The sequence below is a fragment of the Hyperoodon ampullatus genome (genome assembly GCF_949752795.1).
Source record: "Hyperoodon ampullatus genome assembly, chromosome: 12".
In the NCBI taxonomy this organism is placed as follows: Eukaryota; Metazoa; Chordata; class Mammalia; order Artiodactyla; family Ziphiidae; genus Hyperoodon; species Hyperoodon ampullatus.
In genome coordinates, this window is record NC_136925.1 from 8,294,838 (window position 1) to 8,313,885 (window position 19,048).

Genomic DNA, 19,048 nt, shown 5'->3' on the forward strand with positions numbered 1-19,048 from the left:
TTGCAAATATTTTCTCCCATTCTTTTTATTCTGCTGATTGTTTCTTTTGCTATGCAGAAGCTTTTTAGTTTGATGTAGCTCCACTTATTTTTTATTTTGTTGCTTGTGCTTTGAGTATCATATCCAAAAAATCATTGCCATGACCAATGTCAAGGAGCTTTTTTCCTATGTTTTCTTCTAAGGGGTTTTACAATTTCAGGTCTCACATTTAAGTCTTTAATTCATTTTGAGTTGATTTTTGTAAATGATATAAGATAGAGGTCCGATTTCACACTTCTGCATGTAGTTGTCCAGTTTTCCCAACACCAGTTATTGAAGACGCTAACCTTGACCCAGCGAATATTATTGGCACCCTTGTCAAATATTAGTTGACCTTATAAGTGTGGGGATTTCTGGGCTCTCAAGTCTGTTCCATTGGTCTATGTAACCATTTTTATGCCAGTACTGTTTCAATTACTATAGCTTTGTAATAAAGTTTGAAATCAGGAATTGTGATGCCTGTATTATAAGGAAAATATATTAGAGAGAAAAGGAACTAAAACAGCTGCATAGCCAACTACTAACCATGTAATTCCAGATAGAATGTGATACGTGTTTTAAAAGAGGTATAAGGAAAATCAAAAGGGAGTTCCTCTACACTGTTGGTGGGAATGTAAACTGGTACAGCCACTATGGAGAACAGTATAGAGGTTCCTTAAAAAAGTAAAAATAGAACTACCATATGACCCAGCAATCCCACTACTGGGCATATGTCCGGGGAAAACCATAATTTGAAAAGATACATGCATTGCAGCACTGTTTACAATAGCCAAGACATGGAAGCAACCTAAATGTCCATTGACAAATGAATGGATAAAGAAGATGTGGTATATAAATACAATGGAATACTACTCAGCCATAGAAAAAATGAAATAATACCATTTGCAGCAACATGGATGGACCTAGAGATTATCATACTAGGTGAAGTAAGTCAGAAGGAGAAAGATAAACATTATATGATACCACTTATATGTGAAATCTAAAATATGACACAAGTGAAGTTAGTTACAAAACAGAAACTGACTCACAGACATAGAAAACAAATTTATCGTTGCCAAAGGGGAAGGGGGGTGGGGGAGGGATAAACTGGGAGGGTGGGATGAGCAGATACAAACTTCTATATAGAAAACAGAGAAACAACAAGGGAACTCTATTCAATATCCTGTAATAAACCGTAATGGAAAAGAATTATGAAAAAGAATATGTGTGTGTGTGTGCACAACTGGATCACTGTGCTGTACACCAGAAACTAGCACAACAGTGTAAATGAACTATACTTCAAAATAAATAAATAAATAAAGGAGTTCTTAAGATGGGTAAGCTCATTTTCCAAAACAAACTTAATAAAAATGATAATAGCTAACATATATGGAGACTACCCATCATGTACCATGACTTGCATGCATTATCTTATTTATTCCTCATAATAACCCTATGAGTTGTTTAACAAGAATAGCTGTTTCTATTATTATCTTCATTTTATAGAGGAAAAAAACAGCTAGATTCTTTTGAACTAGGCACTGCTCAGAAGACACTCTTTTCCCATGCAAACACAGGATTTGGGGGAAAAAAAATAAGTCCTCACATGGTCTACAACTGTGCTGTCCAAAATGGTAGCCCAAGCCACATGTGATCATTAAACACTTGAAATGTGACGGGTCTTAACGAAGATGTGCTGTAAGTAGAAAATACACACCAGGTTTCAAAGAATTAGCACTGAAAAAAAGAATGTAACATATCTTATTAAGTGTTTTATATTGATTAGATGTTGAATTGGTAAAATTTTTGGTATATTGGGTTAAAGAATGTATATTATAGAGTTAATTTCACCTTTCTTTGTTTCTTAAGGGTTTTTTGTTGGTTTTTTTTTTGCAGTACGCGGGCCTCTCACTGTTGTGGCCTCTCCCGTTGCGGAGCACAGGCTCCGGACGCGCAGGCTCAGCGGCCATGGCTCACGGGCCCAGCTGCTCCGCGGCATGTGGGATCTTCCCGGACCGGGGCACGAACCCGTGTCCCCTGCATCGGCAGGCGGACTCTCAACCACTGCGCCACCAGGGAAGCCCCTGTTTCTTAAGTTTTTAATGAGGCTACTAGAAAATGTTAAATTACATATATGTCTTGCATTATATTTCTATTGAACAGCACTGGTTTAGAGTGTTGTTAAAGAAAGGAATTACTAACCAAAAAATAAATAACATCAACAACAATCTTCTATGGTAGTGAGCAGGAATTAAATGCCGGATATAAGGAAGAAAAAGGTGTTATCTTACACTTTTTAAAAAAAAATCCTCTTGAGAAGATTAAAACAAAAAAATGGGCCTGGAATCAATGTAGCAAGAACCTATCTTGGTTTCTAATGTCATTCACCTTGGAGAAATGGCAGGAGCAGAGACTATACAGGATGACCTGGGACAGCTTGTAATGCCAGAATACCAGGCAGCTTGTAATACCAGAAAGTAAGGTAGTGCTCAAAAAACACAGCAGGGGCATATAAAAGGGGCACAGGAGCCAACTGAAAGAGCTCCCAATTACCAAAGCTGGAACAATTTGAGCAATAAAATAAATAACAGAGTGTTGGATTATAACCCAAACTATAAGATAAATAACCATGAGTCCATACTAATACAAATAAATGATTGAATAAATAAACAAATGGGGGTGGGAGGGAGGGAGAGATTGGGAGTTCAGGATTGACATGTACACACTGCTATATTCAAAACAGATAACCATGGGAGTTCCCTGGAGGTCCGGTGATTAGGACTCTGCTTTCACTGCCGTGACGCAGGTTCAATCCCTGGTCAGGGAACTAAGATCCTGCAAGCCACGCATCGTAACCGAAAGAAACTGATAACCAACAAGGACCTACTACTGTATAGCACAGGGAACTCTGCTCAATCCTCTGTAATAACCTAAATGGGAAAAGAATTTGAAAAAGAATAGATACATGTATATGTATAACTGAATCACTTGGCTGTACACCTGAAACTAACCCAATTTGTTAATCAACTATACTCCAATACTAAATAAAAATGTAAAAATAAATAAATAAATAAATAAATAAATAAAATTAGAGTCCCTAATTTTAAAAAATATACAAAATAAACAAATGGTGGGAAACAGACACTTTTCCCATACAAAAGAATTCTGCCCCTCAAACAGGTGAAGCATAAAGCCCCTACCCTTCAAGTACAGGCTGCACATACTGAGAGAAAAGAATGGAATGGGAGGGGTAAAAAAAGAGGAACGTGAGGAAAAACCTGACAAACACCATCTTAGGCATGTGATGAAGTTTAACACCACCAGTGATAACCATCAGTGATAAGTTATATTGACAGCATATTCCCTTGAAATTATGTGATGAGAATGGCACTTTACCTCTGTGGTCTTTAACCCCATAACCCCAGTCTAATTATAATAAAAACATCAAACATGAACTCCAGTTGGGAGCCTTTCTACAAAACCTACCAGTACTCTACAAAACTTTCAAGATCAGTAAAAACAAGGAAGGTCTGAGAAACTGTCAGTCTACAGGAGCCCAATGGGACACAATGCCTAAATATAATATAATGTGGCATCCTGGATGGAATCCTGGGACAGAAAAAGAACATTAGGTAAAAACTAAATAAATCTGAATATAAAGTGTGAACTTCCATTAATAATAATCTATCAGGGCTTCCCTGGTCGCGCAGTGGTTAAGAATCCGCCTGCTAATGCAGGGGTCATGGGTTCGAGCCCTGGTCCAGGAAGATCCCACATGCCGTGGAGCAACTAAGCCCATGCACCACAACTACTGAGCCCACGAGCCACAACTACTGAAGCCTGTGCACCTAGAGCCCGTGCTCCGCAACAAGAGAAGCCACCACAATGAGAAGCCTGCGCACCGCAATGAAGAGTAGCCCCCACTCAGTGCAACTAAAGAAAGCCCATGTGCAGCAACAAAGACCCAATGCAGCCAAAAATAAATAAATTTATAAAAAAACAAAAAAACCCCAATAATCTATCAGGGACTTCCCTGGTGGCACAGTGGTTAGCAATCCACCTGCCAGTGCAGGGGACATGGGTTCGAGCCCTGGACTGGGAAGATCCCACACGCCGCAGAGCAACTGCGCCCACGCGACGCAACTACTGAGCCCGCATTCCAAAACTACTGAAGCCCACGCCTAGAGCTCGTGCTCTGCAACAAGAGAAGCCACCCTAATGAGAAGCCCACGCACCACAAAAAAGAGTAGCCCCAGCTCGCAGCAATTAGAGAAAGCCCGCGTGCAGCAATGAAGACCCAATGCAGTCAAAAATAAATAAATAAATGTATTAAAAATCTATCAATATTGGCTAATTAGTTGTGATCAATGTATCATACTAATGTAAGACCTTAGCAACAGGTCAAACAAGGCAAAGGGTATGAAAAACTCTCTGGACTATCTCTACAACTTTTCTGTAAACTTAAAACTTCTAAAATAAAAAGTGTGGGTTGTTTTTTTTTTAAAGGACCTCCTGTGGTTTGAAATATTTCAAGTCTGTTGGAAACTTTATTCCCTGGTTCAAGTCTTTTATAACCTTGTTATTCAAACTGTGGTCACCTGTGAGCTTCCTAACAATACAGAATCTCAGGCCCATCCCAGATATACTAGTCAGGGTCCACCAGAAAAACAGAACCAAGTGTGTGTGTGTGTGTGTGTGTGTGTGTGTGCAGGCACATAATAATTACAAGGAAATGGCTAAAAAGAATTATAAGGAAATGGCTCGTGCAATTATGAAGGCTGGCCAGTCTAAATCTGCAGTGTAGCCTGGCAGCCTAGAGACCCATGGTGCCAATGAAGTCTGAAGGCAGTCTGCTAGAGAATCCCCCCTTGCTCAGAGGGTAGGTCTTCTATTCAGGCCTTAGATTAATGGAATAAGGTCTACTCACATTACAGAGGGCAATCTGCTTTACCCAGAGTTCACCAATTTAAATGTTAACCTCATCCAAAAGCACCCTCCAAGTAGATACATAAAATTAACTGTCACCAAATACTGTTATCACTTATATGTGGAATCTAAAGAATGAAACAAACCAATGAATATAACAAAACAGAAGCAGACTCACAGATACAGAGAACAAACGAGTGGTTCCCAGTGGGAAGAGGGAAGGGTCGAGGGACAAGACGGAAGTAGGGGGTTAAGAGATACAAACTACTGTGTCTAATATAAATAAGCTACAAGGATACATTGTACAGCACAGGGAATATAGCCAATAGTTTATAATACCTTTAAATGGAGTATAATCTATAAAAATTTTGAATCACTATGTTGTATACCTGAAACTAATATATTGTAAATCAATTAAACCTCAATTTTTTAGAAATCAATGTAAGTTATATCATATTTACAAATTAAAAAATAAAAACCAAACCATGATTTTTAAAAAATTTTTAACTAACTGTCATACTACACCTGATAAATCTGAACCTGAATTTTAAAAGGAACTGCCTGGTGATTTCCTGCATTCAAGTTTAAGGGGCACTGCTCTACAACCACACAGAACTGCCTGTGGTCACAAGAGGTATGTCCCACTCCCACCCCCTCCCCACAAGGCAGGCTAGTGCATTTTCCTAGCGCTTCTACCTTAGAGTCAGCAAATGCCAGGAGAACCTGTTCGATTTAGACCTGTGGAGACACACGTCACATGATTCTACAGGGTGAACCATATGAAACTGCTGATATTGGGTTATTTTGACCTACAAAGTAGGCAATTACGTAGGACTCAACAATGTGTTTCTATTGCCTGGTTTTCCGCATCAAAGGGTATCCTAGAGACAATATGCTGTCACGGGCAGACAGTACCAGGGTTGCTAATATTCACGGCAATTAACTACTATAACTGAACGTCATTTACAAAACATCCACTCCAAGTTCGGTCCAAGCCCTCCCCTCAATTATGCACGATTTAATACCCTGCCGCCCGCCTCAGTGTTCCCAGTCACCCCTGCTCCCTGAGCTCCTTGTAAAGGGAGCGCCAGGGAGGGGAACGCTTTCCTTAGAACACCAACGACCCGGCGGGCCGGCTACCTAGGCGCCAACCGCGCCGCGGTGAGCCCGGACGGCCGAAACCCGCCGTCCCTACGCAACCAGCTGCCGAGTTGCCGGAACCCAAGATGGCGACAGGGGCGGAGTCTGCGTAGCCGCCCCTGGGCGGGGCCCGAGGCAAGACGTGGCCGAGGGGCGGTGCCAGGCCGGGGGCGGTGCCAGCGGCCCAGCTCGGCCCGGCCACCTCGGCCCGGGGGGGTCTTCGGCTGTTTAGTCTGAGTTTTCTTTTCCGCTGGGTGGTCGGTGCCGACGCTCCTTGGAGGCGTCATGAAGTCCCCGGTTCCGGACCTGGCCCCGAGCGACGGTGAGGAGGGCGAGGACCGCACACCGCTCCTGCAGCGCGCCCCGCGGGCGGAAACCGGTGAGCCGCTGCGAGAACCAGGGGCTTCGGGCGGGAGGCGGTCCCAAGGTAGAGGGTGTCCAGAGCTGCTTAAGCGCGAGAGGACTGAGAACGCGGAGCCCATTCAGGACCCCACTCAGCCCCCGCCTTCTCGGGTGCCCAGAAGCAGCTCTGGGGCCCAGGAGGCGGGCTGGACCGTGAGGCCGGGCCGGGTCGGGCGGAGGCTTGGGCGGGACCTCTGCAGGTACAGCCCCGGGGACCTCGGCAGGTGCAGCCCCGGGGGCAGGTGCAGCAGGCGGGCCCGGGCGGGGAGCTGCTGGGCGCTGGCGGCGCTGGGCTCCCGGCGATTTTCGGTAGTTTTGAGCAGGGGTCCCTGTGGAAGAACGAACTGGGGGAGAATCTTGAAATCAATGGGCAGAGGGCGAAGGGGAGGACCCCGTAGAAGAGCGAACTGGGGAGAAATCTGCAATTGAAGGATAGAGGGCGGGACGGAGCCGCGGGCTCTTCCTCCGTGTCACTGCCAGGTTGCCACAGCTGCTCGCCCTCCTGCACGTGATCTGGTAGCTAGCTCCCTGGGCGTGAAGAGGAGACACAAAAAAGCACTGAGGTTAACATTTGTGAGTAATGCGGAGGAAAATTATTGGATAACCCAGCGAATATCTTGAAATTGTGCAGTAAGAGATTAAAAGTACTGCATACATTTTTCCCCCCGTATAGCTGTCTACGATTAAGTCTCAGCAGTCTACGACTTAAGTTAGGAAACAGGTTATCCTCAAGATAGGCTATTGATAGAGCACTAAGGTAATTTGCACAAAGTCTTGCAACAAATGGAAAAGGAGTTACTTCACAATGCATCTTCCCTGAATTTGGGGAAGTTAAAATATTTTGCTATACTTCTTTAAAAGAAATTAAAACTAAAGAATAAATCAGTTTGCATGCATTCTATAGTTTCAAAGATGTGTGCATGAGAAACAGAGTTGAATTCGAAATTTGACTTTTCCTGACCAAGAACAGTACAATCCTGTGGTATCTTCTAAGTTTGTTTTTATCATTACCAGGTGGTGGCAGTAGAGGTGGTAACATTATAGCTCTATCTGGCAACTGGGAGCTTATTTTTTTTTTTTTTTTTTTTTTTTTTTTTTGCGGTACGCGGGCCTCTCACTGTTGTGGCCTCTCCCGTTGCGGAGCACAGGCTCCGGATGCGCAGGCTCAGCGGCCACGGCTCACGGGCCCAGCCGCTCTGCGGCATATGGGATCCTCCCAGACCGGGGCACGAACCCGTATCCCCTGCATCAGCAGGCGGACTCTCAACCACTGCGCCACCAGGGAGGCCCTGGGAGCTTATTTTTGTGGGCGTTCAATGTAAACACTGTACCATAATGCCGTTTTACCTGGAAGTCAGACTTAGTTCCATAAACTGATCTTTTTCTATAGCATATGAGTTAGATTTCTATAATCCTCTTCTGCAAAATAATCTAGTTTGGAAATACAGAAATAATAAAGATATTCCCTAGAGACTACTATATCCTGTTGCAGTTGGGAAACATATATATAAATATAATCAAATTTTAGGTCAAATGTTAAACGTCATTAGTTGTCAGGAAAATGCAGATTAAAACCGCAATGAGCCGTTACACACTTACTAGAATGGCTAAAGTTAAAATGGCTGAAGATACCAAATATTGGCCAACATACAGAATAACTAGAACTCTCATATTTTGCTTGTAAGAGTGTAAAATGGTACAACTACTTTGGAAAACTGGCAATCTATTTTAAAGTTAAACATACATTACCATAATACCAAACAATATTTATAGCAGCTTTAATTCATAATAGTAAAAAACTGGAAACAATGTATCCATCAGTTCATCAGCAGGTGAATGGATAAACAAATTGTGGTATATTCATGCATACTCAGTGGTATTATAAAAAGAAATTACTGATACACATAACAACGTGGGTAAATCTCAGACACAAAACAAACCACCATATTAATGTATGACTCGATCAGTATGAAGTTCTAAACAAGCAGAACTAATCTGTAATAACAGGAAGCAGATCAGTGGTTGCCTGGAAGCTACAGGCAGGAAGGAATTGCCTGCAGAGGCACTAGGGTACTTTTTAGGGTACAAGATGCAGATGGAAAAGTTCTGCAGCTTGACTGGGATTCACAGATGTATACATTTGTCAAAATTCACCAAACTGTACACTTGAAATGGGAGCATTTTATTGTATGTAAAATATACCTCAATAAAGTAGATTGAAAAAGAAAAAAATTAACTCATTCCTTTTAAAAACAATCCCTGATTGATTCATGGGTTGAGTGTATAGATCTTAGCCCCGTTCCTCATGCCTTGAGGTGGCTGTCTTCATTATAACCATTTTCCTTCTTATTTTTACTCTTTACATACCACTGGAGAGCAAAAGTGAAGTAAGAATAGCAGCAACACATTTTGTTTTGCTATTTAAAATATGATAAGGGTTTTAGAGAAGAGGCGCCTACCGTTATAGGGTATTGCATTAGTCAACAATATTTTCAGTTAAGCTCTGTGTCTGGGGTGCTGCGAGCAGGACAGGAGAGGAGCGCCAGGAGAAGAGATGGAAAAGACAAAGATGGATGTAACCGCTTTATAAGAGGCACCAGGTATTACCTCATTTTCTCGCAGCAGTGCCCTTTGTCCTAGCTTTAGTCATACTATCTACCATGTACAGCTAATAAGAGAAACACGATGCCCATTAGTTATATTTTTTATTTAAGTTATGTTCTATATGTTTACTTTGCACATTTCAGAAAGTGTAGGTGTTTAAAAAAAAGCAAAAAACAAAAAACTTTCCATCCAGAATTAGTTTTTTTTTCACTTTTGGTGCCTGAAGGTGTAAATCTTCAGCAGACCTTAAAACCTCTCTTTCTATATGTTTGCATATGTTTTACTTATCTTTTATGTTTGTTTCTGGAACAAACCTCTATGAAATTAGCTGTACCTTATCTATGCCTGTGTGTATAGTTTTTTTTTCAGAAGAGAAAAGCTGATAAAATGTTCGTCATAAAATTTTACAGCGGTTAAAAGACCTTAGAGACTAACTCCTATCAGGTGGGCATCATTTTATATGTAAACAACTGAGGGCCAGAGAGGTTAAGCTCCCACTATTGCTGTAGCCACATTAAGGACTAACCAGAGTTCTTCTAGTTTTTAGTCCCATCCTCCTTCCTCGTCACAACACTGCCACATTTGTGTTACATTGGAGAAATTCCTGTTTGCAAAATGCTTAATCATTTTTGTTGAATCCTTCACAAATTTGAAAGTTTCCTGCTCCGTCATGAATAAGAGGACATGGTTTTGTGTTATGCGTAGTGCTGCTTTATTGAGAGAGCTAAAATTAAAGTATGTTTCTGTAGTGTTAAGACCAATGCAGGGGACAGGGGTTCAAGCCCTGGTCCGGGAAGATCCCACATGCCGTGGAGCAACTAAGGCCATGTGCCACAACTACTGAGCTTGCGCTCTGGAGCCCGCGAGCCACAGCTACTGAGCCCATGTGCTACAACTACTACAGCACGTGTGCCTAGAGCCCGTGCTCCGCAACAAAGACAAGCCACCACAATGAGAAGCCTGTGCACTGCAACGAAGAGTAGCCCCCGGTTGCCACAACTCAAGAAAGCCTGTGCACAGCAACAAAGACCCAGTGCAGACAAAAATAAATAAATAAATTTATTTAAAAAAAGAAAAAAGAAAAAAAATGGGCTTCCCTGGTGGCGCAGTGGTTGAGAGTCCGCCTGCCGATGCAGGGGACACGGGTTCGTGCCCCAGTCCGGGAAGATCCCACATGCCGTGGAGCGGCTGGGCCCGTGAGCCATGGCCGCTGAGCCTGCACGTCCGGAGCCTGTGCTCCACAATGGGAGAGGCCACAACAGTGAGAGGCCCGCGTACCACAAAAAAAAGAAAAAAAAGCATATGTCTCAGGTTGACAGAACACAACAGAATTCTCAGTAACCTGTCAGTAACCTGACTGGTTTGCTTTTCAAGCATTTGCTTTTACGTAGCCAGGTAGATTTCAGAGATGCACACCAAAGCGATGGGGGACATCCATGTTGCTGCAAATGACATTATTTCATTCTTTTTTATGGCTGAGTAATATTCCATTGTATATATGTACCACATCTTCTTTATCAATTCATCTGTCGATGGACATTTAGGTTGCTTCCACGTCCTGGCTATTGTAAATAGTGCTACAATGAACACTGGGTGCTTATGTCTTTTCTAATTATGGTTTTCCCCAGATATATGCCCAGGAGTGGGATTGCTGGATCATATGGTAGCTCTGTTTTTAGTTTTTTAAGGAGCCTCCATACTGTTCTCCATAGTGGCTGTACCAGTTTACATTCCTACCTACCAACATTGTAAGAGGGTTCCCTTTTCTCCACACCCTCTCCAGCATTCATTGTTTGTAGATGTTTTGATGATGGCTATTCTGACTGGTGTGAGGTGATACCTCATTGTAGTTTTGATTTGCATTTCTCTAATAATTAGTGATGTTGAGCATCTTTTCATGTGCCTCTTGGCCATCTGTATGTCTTCTTTGGAGAAATGTCTATTTAGATCTTCTGCCCATTTTTTGATTGGGTTGTTTATTTTGTTGATATTGAGCTGCATAAGCTGTTTGTATATTTTGGAGATTAATCCCTTGTCGGCTGCTTCGTTTGCAAATATTTTCTTCCAGTTTGAGGGTTGTCTTTTCATTTTGTTTATGGTTTTCTTTGCTGTGAAAAATCTTTTAGGTTCCCTTTTTTTCTTTGTTTTTATTTTCATTACTCTAGGAGGTGGATCAAAAAAGATATTGCTGCGATTTATGTCAAAGAGTGTTCTTCCTATGTTTTCCTCTGAGAGTTTTATTGTGTCCAGCCTTACATCTAGGTCTTTAATCCATTTTGAGTTTATTTTTGTGTATGGTGTGAGGGAGTGTTCTAATGTCATTCTTTTACATGTAGCTGGTCAGTTTTCCCAGCACCACTTATTGAAGAGACTGTCTTTTCTCCATTGTATATTCTTGCTTCCTTTGTCATAGATTAGGTGACCATAGGTGTGTGGGTTTATCTCTGGACTTTCTATCCTGTTCCATTGATCTATATTTCTGTTTTTGTGCCAGTACCATACTGTCTTGATTACTGTAGCTTTGTAGTATAGTCTGAAGTCAGGGAGCCTGTTTCCTCCAGCCTAGAGATTGTCATACTGAGTGAAGTAAGTCAGACAGAGAAAGACAAATATGATATCGCTCATATGTGGAATCTTGAATGGGGGGGCGGGGTACAAATGAACTTATCTACAAAACAGAAATAGAGTCACAGATGTAGAAAACAAACTTATGGTTACAAGGGGTAAGGGGGAGAGGGATAAATTGGAAGATTGAGATTGACATATACACACAACTATGTCTAAAATAGATAACCAATAAGGACCTACTGTACAGCACAGGGAACTCTACTCAGTACTCTGTAATGGCCTATATGGGAAAAGAATCTTAAAAAGAATGGATCTGTGTATATAACAGATTCACATTGCTGTACACCTGAAAATAACACATTATTAATCAACTATACTCCAATAAAAATTAAAAACGAAAACAAAACAACAAGGTGATGGGGGAAGGGCGGCTCAATACTGGTAAACCACAGGAAGTGTATAGATTCTTGTGCCTAATTTAGGTAGGAGGGAGGAGGGAATTAGGCACACACATAAAAATTCCGTTCCTCCCACTTTCCACCAGTTGAAGGTTTACTTTTGTATGAATGAGATGTGTCTTGTATTTGATTAAATGGATTTTCAAAATGCTGTTGCACCAAAATGTGCTCTCATTCACGTTATAAAAAATCAGTTTTAGGGCTTCCCTGGTGGCACAGTGGTTGAGAATCTGCCTGCTAATGCAGGGGACACGGGTTCGAGCCCTGGTCTGGGAAGATCCCACATGCCGCGGAGCAACTAGGCCCATGAGCCACAACTACTGAGCCTGCGCGTCTGGAGTCTGTGCTCCACATTAAGAGAGGCCGTGATAGAGAGAGGACCGCGCACCGTGATGACGAGTGGCCCCCACTTGCCACAACTAGAGAAAGCCCCCGCACAGTAATGAAGACCCAACACAGCAAAAATAAATAAATATATAAATTAATAAACTCCTACCCCCAACATCTTCTTTAAAAAAAAAAAAAATCAGTTTTAGGTCTCCTAAGACATTTCTTTGTGTTTAAAGGCAGCACATGGGTCTGGAGGCAGGGCGCCTAATTGCTGATCGTAGTTCTGCTGCCTAACCTAACCTCTCTGTGCCTGTAAATCAGGGAAAATAATACACCTAATTTATAGGGTTATTGTGAGGATTAAATAAGGTAATAGAAAGTGCTTGGAATAGAGTTGGGCATATAGACAGTGTTAATTAGTATCATTATTATCATCATCAGTGAAGACTGGATTTTGCATTCCTCAGAGAAGCTGGCACCACAAAATCCTTAGGGCCCCATTCTTCATGTCACACTCTGTTGAAACTTGTGATTTTCTAGCTTATAATGGCACATCCTCTGCTTTATTTCATTTTTTGTTTTGTTTTTTACCTCTACTATTCTTTTGATGTGGGAGGCAGATGGTTACATTCAAGGTTCAGTTACATAAGCGTTGTGTTTCACAAACGTAATTTGTGTGTAAATATAGTCTTAAATATAAGGTATGGAGCGCTCGTAGACAGCAACCATATTACCGAAGGAAGGGAGATGGCCTTGGGTCATGTGATAATCAATGTTAATATTAAAGTAACTGAGTCCATTTTAATGGAATTTGGTGTTTTCTTGTAAATGGGTATTAATTTGGGAGCTAAGAATACACAAGGAGTTATCAGGAATGAATTACCCATAAGGCAGGCTAAGACCAGTTAAATAGTACCCTGTTTAAAAGCAAAACTCGTTTTATCCATTTAGTTAGGAAATCTTTTTTAAGGCAGCCCCCTGGTCGGGGGACTCACTAGTCCAGGCCCCCTCCTCTAGAGAAAGCCATTGTCTTTGCATAGGTCAGTGCCCCCCGACCGTGGATTTCCGCCTCAGTCTCAGCCCCTCCCTGCTCAGTACTTCCTTGCCCCTCAGCCAGGCCTGCTCCTCCCCACTGCCAGACCCTCCCACAATGAATAAAGGCTGGACATCCTCAGCTTTTCAGCAGCCTTGCCTCACCTCAGGCACCTCCTTGCTGCAACAGAAACCTGGCCTTCTGGGCACACCACTCCTCCCTGCTGTCTCACGGGGTGATTTCCTGTTATCTTGTCGTAGTTGGTGGCATCACCTCTTCCTTACTCCACACTGATGCTTCCAGACAATCTTTCCTCCACCCTCAACGCCACTAGGCTAGGCTCCTTTCCCCTACACGGTTTTCTCCTCTGCCTACTTCCCAGCACTTGGCTTCAGTCATCATAGGCTTCACCACCTGACACACCTCCATCTTCTGCACTCTAATTCCCACCTTTATCTTGAGAGACGCCTCATCCAGCACCACGTCCCCTCAACTTCTCAGACTCCTACGTGTCTGATGACTTCCTTCCCTCCTCGGTCACCCCTTGGACCTTGTCATCTCCCATGACTGCTTTAACGACAGCTAGCATTCCTGCCTGCCTGTGTAACTGCTCCACTTTGACCGCTCCCATTTCATTGGGACCTTCCACCCACTGACCCCTCATCTTTCTATGGAAGAGTTCACACATACACAAAAGTAGAGAGAAGATCTGTCTGTTTCATCTATCGTCAAGAGAACTTCATAGGTAGAATTGTGAAGTTCCACCAGGAAACACCTCTCTGCTTTTAAGCCCCCTAAATATTTGTATGCCAGCTCTCCCAGACACTGCTTTAGGCATTGAAGGTATACAGCAGTGAACAAAACAGAACAGAAGCTCCTGCCCTCCCTGAAATTTTATATTCTAGTGTGCATTTTCCTAAACCATTATCCCTCTCCATTTTACTTGCTTCTTGGGTCAGAATCACAGTCCAACACTTTCTATTCTTGTCCGCACTCTAAATTCCCTGCTTTATCACCACACCATCTCAGTGCCAGCTCTCTGCTTACCTGGTGCTTGTCTCTGCATACAGGCGAGTCGTGCTTCAAGGTCACACTCAAGGGCAGGTTGCGCCCACCAGTTTTGGGTGGGTGTCCACTCGCTCAGCAACTCTTCATGTTTCACTGTGAACTTAACACCCACTTCAACAGCTTCTTAACTTCTTTTTTCAACTTCTGATTTCTCACAAATGAGAAATAACCTTGATCCGTAACAAATTAGCTCAATTCCTAATGTCCAGGAAGAGCAATAATAATAACAGTTCACAGTTATTGAAGGCACATTATGTGCTAAGCACTGTTCTAAGTATTTCACATGTACCCCACCTCAACTAACCCTTATAAGCCTAATATAGGCAAAGCACTTAGACTGATATTGGGCTCAGTAACTATTACCTATTGGGGTTTTTTTTAACATCTTTATTGGAGTATAATTGCTTTACAATGGTGTGTTAGTTTCTGATTTATAATAAAGTGAATCAGCTATAGATATACATATGTTCCCATATCCCGTCCCTCTTGCGTCTCCCTCCCACCCTCCCTATCCCACCCCTCTAGGTGGTCACAAAGCACCGAGCTGATCTCCCTGTGCTATGCGGCTGCTTCCCACTAGCTATCTATTTTACGTTTGGTAGTGTATATATGTCCATGCCACTCTCTCACTTCGTCCCAGCTTCCCCTTCCCCCTCCCCGTGTCCTCAAGTCCACTCTCTACATCTTTATTCCTGTCCTGCCCCTATTACCTGTTGTCCTTGTTATTAAATTCAGTGCCCAGTGTCCCACTCTGAGCTATGCAGCACCGTAGTCCAGCCCCATCAGATCACTTGCCGGTTCCCGCTCCTTCTGTGCCCGCTTTCCATACTCCTGTACCTGCCGCTGCCTCTGCTGCATCGCTCTCCTTCCTCGAACCTGCCGGTGGCTCCTGCTTATTGATGAAGGTCCAGTGCAAGTGTTCTTTCTCCCAGAGGCCTTCCTTGACCATCCCCTACCCCACACACAGCACATTTATGTCCCTCTTTTGTCCCGTGTTACACACATATGTGCACTGTAGCCGTTTATCTCGTTGGTATAACTTTTCCCAGGGTAAACGGGAAAGGAACTCACTTTTACTGACTACCCTTCAGTGTTTCATCTCATGCACACACGACCCAGTGAGGCGGGTGGTGGTCACCTCATCTGGGAGCTGAGACACCTGATAATGAAAACTATTAACTAACTTGCCCAAAGACACACAGCCAGTGAAAATCAGAGCTGAGCTCCTTCACCAGGTCGGCTTCAATCTAAATCAGCCTCTGTTCTTTCAGCTGCGCCCACTCCACATTCCTAAGTTTAAACCGTGTTTTAGAAGCTGATGTTTGTTTTGATGGGTGCTCCGTGCGTTACGCAAGCATGGTTTTGTTTTGAACTTGATCTCAGTGTGGCGGGCGCCGGATGAATGTTCTCTCCCCTCATCACGCAAGCACGCTTTTCTCGGACCAATTTCAAACGCTGGCCAGATTCACAGGCACGTTTTGCTCTGTCACCATACGTTCCTGAAACAAAATCTTTCTGACTGATTTGTAATCAACAATCATTTTTTGAAACTAGTAACCCCTTATTTGTCATGTTCTTAAAATCTCATAGTCATACACTTCGTGACTTCAGTGTTGGCTTTTTCTTTTCTGGTTATTGACTGTGCCCCCAAAGGTTACCATTGCCGGATCCATAACTTCTAGGTCCGATTTCCAAGTAGCATCACTAGTAATTTGAAATCATGTTACTCACCTTTTCTCCACTTCCCAAGCTTCTACCCCTACATGATATTCACATGGTAAGGTATGTCATAGTCCTAATCAGTTATCATGTGGGGAGAAACTGATAACATACGGTAAAATAAGGCAACTCAAATAAGGATAGAATGGAGTGATAACATTCCAAGTCAGAGTAGCAAAAAATAAAGTTGTTCAGAGTAAGAGCATTGCTGGTAACTTTGTCCCTCCCTTTCACTAACCCCCGTGTCCAGTGTGTTGGCAGTGCCTGTCAGTTCTGCCTTTAAAGTTATCTCAAATCCATGCATTTCTCTCCATTGCCTGGGCTTTACTCTACTTTAAGCCACCATCACCTCTTTCCTGGAAACTTACAATAATCCCTTGAGTGATCTCACTGAGTCTACAGCCCTCACCACCATTCACACTTCTGCCCCTTTGTCATCTCCACACAGCAACCAGAGAAGCTCTTTAAACCGTAAATCACATCTTCACAGGTTCCGGACGGGCAGGCTCAGCGGCCATGGCTTACGGGCCCAGCCGCTCCGCAGCATGTGGGATCTTCCCGGACCGGGGCACGAACCCGCGTCCCCTGCATCGGCAGGCGGACTCTCAACTACTGTGCCACCAGGGAAGCCCCGTAAATCACATCTTGTCACTCCTCTGCTGAAGCAGATAATGAACTTTGTATATAGTACCTTGGCAAAGCAGACAGTACATTAATCTGGATATTTCCTGCTCCAAATTACCCAGAGTAACGCATTTTAATTGCCCAAATTTGGAAAGATTATGAGTCCCCCCCATCCAGACTTCTCTGTATATTCTCGTCCAACACAGAGCAATGATAAAGAAAATGTGCTCTCCTATAAAACATGCCTTGCGTTCTGCAACTGTCCTTAACTAGACAGCTGCCTTTTTGCTTGGGACAGTGAGCCAGTGTGTCTAGATTCAGGTAACAGAGGCAGCGTGAATGAAGCTTTAGAAATATAGTTTTCACAGGTCTGGATCGAACTGTGGCAGTGGTGCCGTAGTTCTAATACCAGCTGTACTCCTGAAAAGGGAGCCAGGAATGCCAGGTGAAAAGTTGTCTGTTAAAAGACGTCAGTCTTGCACAGAGGAAAAATTGATAGCAGTTGTTAAGTGTATGAGTGCTTGTAGAAAAGTGAGTTGGATCACAGTATATTAATATACACCTAAATACAGTTGTGCTGTATTCATTAAAGCTTCGATCTGAATCTGTACCAAGACCGCTGTACTCTGAAAAATGTATCCTTGTGTGAGGTTAGGTCAATGAAAACACCAGGATTCCTGAGTAGGGAAAAACGTGTGTGTGTGTGTGTGTGTGTGTGTGTGTGTAATGCTAATAAGTCATTGCCAAATAAAAGCACACATATATTCATATATATGTACTTAACTTTAACTTGTCATTAGCAAATGAAACAGATGTTCATCTTTCGACAGATATTTATCAAACACTCAGTGTTGACTAAACTTAAGGTGTAAAAACCTGGATTAGCCACTTCCTCCTTGTCGCTTGGGGTCAGTCACCCTTAAGTGAGCTTCCTGAATTGTCATTCCCCCCTCCAGTTCTGCAACTCAGTAAAAGAAGAAAAAAGAGAAAATATGTGCATACACCCACAGAGTGAAGAACTGGGTCAGACTCCTCCTGTCACATGATCTTCCTCCCATTGGTTCCTCCAACCCACTCTGCCTTCCTTTTTTTGTTTCTTAAATCACTGTGGTATATTCACCAACTGTGCTTTTTACTGTGGGCCCTTTAAGCCAGACCAACTGAGCAACTGTCACAGGGGCTGCAACTGTCATAGATTCTGCAAGTCTGCTTCTGGATTCTTAAATACATTTAGTTTAGGAGAGCCTTAAGTATTAATCATGGCTACTGATTCAAACCCAGCCTCTGAGGATACTTTTCAAGGTAAGAAATTATCAGGAGGGGTTTCATGCCCTGGCCTTGGCAGTAAATTTTTTGTGCTGAGATACGTTTATGATGAGAGGGCTACTGACCCATAGTCAGTAATGTACGTGTCACGCTGAACGCTCGAGGACTTGTTGGCCATGTTTGAGACATGTTTTTCAGAAATGGTGATGCCGTTAAACCCCCCTACCTGCTTTTCTCTTATCTTGCCAGCTGACAGGGATTGGGGGTTTGGTTTTGACTCTGGAATGCAGATTTTTCTGAGCAAAGTTGTTGCCTCCATGTTTTAAGAAACTGTCTTACAGTTCAGGCTCTCATGTGTTAAATCTTTATCAAAACTACAGGTACTGGGAACAAATTCTCTTTGATACATGTTTTTAGATATGCTTCATCTGAGAATATTCTCAGAAAAATATTCATGATATATTCATTTGTGTACATCTAAGAAGTGACCTTTTTAGTGATTTAGACAGTATCATCTAAGTTACTCTTTTTTTTTTTTACATCTTTATTGGAGTATAATTGCTTTACACTGGTGTGTTAGTTTCTGCTTTATAACAAAGTGAATCAGTTATACATATACATATGTTCCCACATCTCTTCCCTCTTGCGTCTCCCTCCCTCCCACCCTCCCTATCCCACCCCTCTATGTGGTCACAAAGCACCGAGCTGATCTCCCTGTGCTATGCGGCTGCTTCCCACTATCTATCTACCTTATGTTTGGTAGTGTATATATGTCCATGCCTCTCTCTCACTTTGTCACAGCTTACCCTTCCCCCTCCCCATATCCTCAAGTCCATTCTCTAGTAGGTCTGTGTCTTTATTCCTGTCTTACCCCTAGGTTCTTCATGACATT

The 19,048-nt window shown here is 42.8% G+C and overlaps 1 protein-coding gene across 8 annotated transcripts in view; it reads left to right on the forward strand.

The window, feature by feature from the left end:
- Positions 1–6,369: 6,369 nt before the first annotated feature.
- SLC17A5 (solute carrier family 17 member 5) overlaps positions 6,370–19,048 on the forward strand; it is a gene marked incomplete at both ends in the record, with an annotated part of 48,152 nt that continues 35,473 nt past the window's right edge. For 6 of the 8 annotated variants that reach the window (XM_079716129.1, XM_079716125.1, XM_079716126.1 and 3 more), the window contains one exon: positions 6,370–6,463. In XM_079716129.1, the coding sequence (XP_079572255.1) occupies positions 6,370–6,463 (94 nt within the window). Of the gene's footprint in view, positions 6,512–19,048 lie in introns of all 8 variants that reach the window. The other 2 variants (XM_079716124.1, XM_079716123.1) reach the window with 2 other exon arrangements.